The 6,300-nt window shown below is 35.5% G+C and overlaps 1 protein-coding gene across 1 annotated transcript in view; it reads left to right on the forward strand.

Annotated features, from left to right (window-relative positions):
* Positions 1–6,300, forward strand: part of LOC306861773 (fatty acyl-CoA reductase 1) — a 28,492-nt gene extending 22,192 nt beyond the window's left edge. The window contains exons 5-12 of the mRNA XM_079404244.1: positions 164–341; positions 1,092–1,136; positions 1,623–1,741; positions 1,905–1,972; positions 3,303–3,474; positions 4,312–4,441; positions 4,553–4,680; positions 5,504–6,300. Coding sequence (XP_079260370.1) covers positions 164–341; positions 1,092–1,136; positions 1,623–1,741; positions 1,905–1,972; positions 3,303–3,474; positions 4,312–4,441; positions 4,553–4,680; positions 5,504–5,666 — 1,003 coding nt within the window. The 3' untranslated portion in view covers positions 5,667–6,300. The remainder of the gene's footprint in view (positions 1–163; positions 342–1,091; positions 1,137–1,622; positions 1,742–1,904; positions 1,973–3,302; positions 3,475–4,311; positions 4,442–4,552; positions 4,681–5,503) is intronic.

The following is a 6,300-nucleotide window of genomic DNA, read 5'->3' on the forward strand; positions in this document are numbered from 1 at the left end:
AGTTTGAAAACACTTGGTCTATGCCACTGGTCATTGCATGTCTGATTTTCCACATTGTTTGACTCCGTCAAGCCGTATTGCATCAGGATGTTTTGTCTGACACACACTGTACTGACTCTGAAGCAGGGCAGTGATTTATCTGTGTGTGTGTGTGTGTGTGTAGGTGGATGGAGGACAGTATCGTCCGTGACATCACACCGCGTCTGATCGGTGACCGGCCGAACACTTACACCTACACCAAAGCGCTGGCCGAGTGTGTGGTGCAGCAGGAGAGCGGCAAACTCAACATCGGCATCATACGGCCGTCCATCGTGGGAGCCAGCTGGCAGGAGCCGTTCCCCGTGAGTGTCGCATCCGCTCGCAACAGTCCTCACTCGTACTGCTGCCTGAGTGATGAGGCTTAATGGTTAAAGAGCTGGGCTGCTAACCCAGAGGATTTAGGTTCAAACCTGGACTAATGATGGCATAAGCACCAGAACATCATAGAGACATTTGGGGTTGTTAACATTAACTAAAATGAAAAACATTAAAAAAAATAAAATGTACTGATTAAATAAACTTTTTATTTGAAGTACTAACATAAACTAAAACAGTAACTAAGAACCAAATAAAAGTTTAGACATATTTGAAAAAAAAAATAATAAATTTAGGTGAATTCAATATACTATAAAACTAAATACATTAAATTAATTCTAAAATAAAGTAAATAAAATAAAATAAAAACTATATATACATTGACATTAAATATTACAAAATGTAAACCTATTTTATTTCAGGTAGATGCCAAGGCAACATTTCTCTTTTTGTTTAGTTTAATACTTTAAATACTAAAATAAATAAAACTAAAATATCACTTAAAAATCACTCTCTCACACACACAAACACGCATTTAAAAATAATATTAAATTTATTATTAAAAATAATAAATAACGTGGTTTGGACTCTTTTGACTTAAAATATATATATATTTTTTTCTTTGTGGTCAGTATCTTTTTCTGCCGTATAGAGTTGAGCTTTTATAGATGTTGTGCATAACCCTGTGAGATTCATAACAATGCTAAAACAGTTATGCCTTTTTCTGTATTTTACAGGGTTGGATAGACAACTTTAATGGACCAAGTGGTGTTTTCATTGCTGTAAGTATTGTTTCATGGTGTGCTACAGTAGACCTGAAGGTTTAACACATCCTGGGGGCTGTTTCATAAAACTAGTTTGCCAAATAAGCCAGGCTTATTTCAGTAATTCTGACTTATTTTCACTTGATTTGGTTTCCGAAAGCAAAATAGTTACAATAGTTCGAGCTCAGTCACTGTGGGAACGTATGCTGGGAAACTAACCTGGTCTGAAGCAGGCTAACTGTCCGGCTAAGCTGAGCTCCTCTAACACTGACCAATAGACCCTTTTCCTGTTAGTAAACATTGTGATGTTTTTCTGTGGGCGGAGCTTAGGTTAAAAACGATGAAAACAATCTGCCCCTCGTTTTTAATTAGTCTGTATTTCCTGAAGTCATGAAGCAGTTTCATCCTCCTAAACGCTTGCGTGAAGCTCACAGCCAGACAGAGGCATATGGTGCGTTTGGCATCCTTTCTGAAGAAGTGTGTGTTTTGTGTGTCCCGGTGCAGGCTGGGAAGGGCATCCTGCGCACCATGAGAGCCAGTAATGACGCGGTGGCCGATCTGATTCCTGTAGACGTGGTTATAAACCTGACGCTGGCTGCCGGCTGGTACACTGCGGTGAACAGGTCAGCTTCACCTGTCTGATTTGCTTATGCGAGACCCGCAGGTGATTAAACGGAGAACATTAGCATGAAGAATCCCTCTGTTGATGGATTTGCATGAGGAGAAAATGTGCGGTTGTGCTCATGCGGCATGGTGTGATTTCCTTGTTCTGTGTTTTCGTTTCAGACCGAAAACTGCACTCGTGTACAACTGCACAAGCGGAGGCGTTAACCCTTTCCACTGGGGAGAGATCGGTGCGTAGCATGCTTTAATATCCTGTGTGAGTGAGTTATGGCTACTGCATACTCTAGACTGTATACTACACTGAAAGAAATGTAGTTCTTAGTCACATATTACATACATGGGATGTAATGCAGGGAAATGGTTTTCTGTAGTTCCTCATCTCTCAGTGCAACAACGAGTTAAGGACATACACGGGCATAATAAAACATTATAGAAAACGGAATGTATGTAAGTAGAGAGACAACTTTGATAATGTATATTTTTTAAAATAGTATGTAGTATACAATAATAAATGTTTGAAATAGTGTCATGGTCAGTATTGTATTACATGTTTAATTCCAGTCTCAGAAATAAAATAAACTAAATTAAATCACAAATAATTACAAAGAAATTGAAGTAACCTGTTAATTTGCAAGTAAATTGCACAACTAATTACAAAGAAGCAAGTAACGCATTGAATTAAACATGCAATTTTGAAGTTGAAAAACTGAATGAACTCCAATCATTTAATTTGTTTATAAATTTACAACTTTAATATTTTTATATTATACAGTCCAAAATAGCATATAAAATAGTATGCAGTATGCAATACATGTTTGAAACATTATTATTGTCACAGTTGCATGTGTAATTCCAGGCATCAAGACTCCTCTCAAAAATAATAATTAAAATAAATCATAATTGCATAACTTCAGGTTCATTAAAAAAAATAAAAAAAATAAACAGTGTACATGCTTTTTTTAAATAGAAAAGGCATATAAAATATGCAGTATGCAATGCTAAATGTTTGAAAGTGTATTCTTGTCACTGTGTTGTATGTTTAAATTCAGGTGTGCTGTGCAGACTGGTGTCAAAAATAAATCATAATTGCATAACTGCATTGCATTGCAAATAGAAGCTCAAGTCAAATGCATGAGTAGTAGTTTTGCGTTTGTAATAAAAGGCACAAAAAAAAGTTGATAACATATTAGGGTTATTCGTCACACTGGAAGTGGATTGAGTGCATTGCATTGTGGGCTGCAGTGTGTTCTGGTTGCATACTGCACATTTCAGCAGATGCACGCTACTATGTTTCAAAAATAACTCGGAGTACATCACTGCGATCACACTGTACTGTATGTGCGCTGAGTGTCGGTGCTGGAGGGCAGATCACTGGTCAGAGCAGCTGACGCGTTTCCATGGCAACAGCAGGATCCAGGCTTTACCATGAGCAACATCTGGCTGCCAGCATCACCATGCCAACGGCCAGAAGCAGATCATCTTCTTCCTGTTAGCGTTTCCCAGATTCATGCTGCAGTAACAGTGGCTTAGTTATTATATACAGTATCTTTTGTTTTCCAGAGCATCACGTGATGTCCTCGTTCAAGAGGAATCCTCTGGAACAGGCTTTCCGTCGGCCAAACGCCAACATCACCTCCAATTACCTGATCAACCAGTACTGGATCCTCGTCAGTCACAAGTTCCCCGCGCTCCTCTATGACCTGTTCCTCCGACTGTCCGGACAGAAACCACAGTGAGAACTCACAGCATTACACTTACATGATCTGTGCTATTGTGATGAAATGGCATGCATAATTATATAAACACAGCATTTATTAGAAATAGAAATATACCCTTGCTATTACTTATATTATAAAAAAAAAAAAGGATTGTTAATAAACAAATACAAATATAGGTAATTATTATATTATATAATATTATGATTATTAATAATTATATAATTTAATACATTATAATATTTTATATTTAATTATATAACAATAGAAATTGAAAAATAAGACAAAATATATGGTAAAATAGAATTATATTATATTATAGAAAAAAATGTATTGTTAATATAGAAATACAAATATTGCTAATTATTATAAAGTATTATGATTATGAATAATTTAATACATTATATAATATTTTATATTTAATTATATAATTGGATATAAATGGAAAAATAAGAAAATATTAGGTAAAATAGAATTATATATATTATATTATATTGCATATTATAGAAATAATCTGTAGAGATAAAGCGCCATGTATTGTTAATATATAAATGCTATTATTATTATTATTATTATTGTGAGTAATTGTTAGAAATAAAATATCGATATAAAAAGACATTCACAAAAAAATATAAGCATATTTTGGTAACAGGTAACATAAATATATTATATATCATATATTATAAAAACAGCTTTTATATATATTGTTAATATATAAATAGCAATATCAGTGATTATTGTATTATTAATATAACATTTTGATCATTTATATTATTAATATAATTTAATACATTATATTATAGAAATAAAATCTAGAAATAATAAGTGTGTCTGTGTGATCTGTGTTCATTCAGAATGATGCGCATTTTCAACCGTCTGCACAAAGCCATCGGTCTGCTGCAGTATTTCAGCAGTCAGGACTGGGAGTGGAACTCGGAAAACATGAACATGCTGATGAGTCAGCTGAGCGTCGACGACAGGAAGGTACGGCCACATACACACACACTCTCTCACACACACCGCCGAACCAATCACACGAGCATACTGACTGTCTGTGGACGAAACTGTGCTGAACTCATCCTCGTGATCTTTCAGACCTTCAACTTTGACATTCGCCAGCTGAACTGGCCTGAGTACATCGAGAATTACTGTATCGGCACCAAGAAGTACGTTCTGAACGAAGACATGTCCGACATTCCCGCCGCCAGACAGCACTTGAGGAAGTACGTCCATCTGATGACACATCTACACACTTACTGAATCTAAACTGAGCTGAATAATGACACCTTTGCCTTCTTAGAGCTATTAACCCCAAACTTTTGAAGGGTACTGTGTGTTATATTAAAATGAAATAACTATAGAAAAATCTGGAAATTAAAAACGAAAAAATTGCATGTTTTGTTAATACAGAAATAGAATTATTATTAATTATTGTCCAATTTATTATTATTATTACAAATGTATTTACTGTCCTTATATTGTAGTATAATATATTATAATACAATATCTATAGAAATAAATTAGACAAATTAGCATGTTTTGAAAATACCGAAATATATTTTATTAATTGTACTGTGATATAAAATAATATTATATAAACATTAATAAAACAATATTTTATTCTAAATGTATTTATTGCAACTTTTGATAGATTTAATGCATCCTTGATGATTAAAACTATTATATTCAATTATATTCTGCGGTTTATTTTCTATCATATCATTTTTTTTTTTATAATATAATTAATAAGTTCTATTTCTCTATCTCCAAAACATACTATTTTGTTTTTTCTCATTTCTATTTCTTTTACAGATATTTTTTGTTTCTATAATATAATATAATAATTAATAATAGTTTTATTTATTTCTGCATTACCAAAGGTCCTCTGAGGTCATATGAGTTTTGCATGAGGGTGAATAAATAATGACGGCGTGGCCTATAAACACTAGAGAAGAGGAAGCTTGAATAAACACACGTTGAGTTTGCAAGTTGATAGTCAGTAAGAGTGTTCAGTGTTTCATTGAATTATTGATCCTCCGTTCACAGGCTGAGAAACATCCGATACACGTTCAACACGGTGCTGCTGGTCTTCATCTGGCGCGTCTTCATCGCTCGCTCTCAGATGGCCAGGAACATCTGGTACTTTGTCGTGAGCTTGTGCTTCAAGTTCCTGTCTTACTTCAGAGCTTCCAGCACCCTGACCCAATGACCGGAGCAACAGGAAGTGTGTGTCCCCGTCCTCCAAGCACTTCCTCTTCCAGAGGTGTCTTCAGCCATCCACACACACACACACACACACACACAGGTGTTTCTTTAGCTTTCCTCACCGGCTGCTCATTCCACCTGACTCCTCCATGTGCTGTTTCTAAAGGTGTCCTCTTTTTTTATAACAACCGTCCTCAATACCGATTATATATGCAACTGCATTTGACAGTGTTTCTCCTTTACATTCTCGTCGCCATCCAACATCTGGAGACGTTGCCTTTGTGTCTTCTGATGATTTTAGTCTTCTCGACTGCAGACAGTGTTTCGAAGCATTGGATCTACCCTCAAAGCTTTGCTATTTTCAGCCATGTTTTTGGACGGTCCGTTTGTGTCCTGTCTGTTCTAATACCATGTAATCCAGCCGGAAAACTCTCGTACCATGTGGTACTGAAGCCTACAAGAACATAGTCTAGCGTTTTTTAGTTGGTGTTTTGTCTTTTTTCTTGTTTCGCTTGCTGTGTATGGAGGGAAAGGCCAGTGAACTGCAACACATCTGATGCATTTATAACATCACACATTTTTTTTCCTGAGTCATCTTTTGCTCAACTATACATCCACCAGTTTAAACATAAACACTC

The sequence above is a fragment of the Barbus barbus genome, assembly GCF_936440315.1.
Source record: "Barbus barbus genome assembly, chromosome: 42".
Taxonomy (NCBI): domain Eukaryota; kingdom Metazoa; phylum Chordata; class Actinopteri; order Cypriniformes; family Cyprinidae; genus Barbus; species Barbus barbus.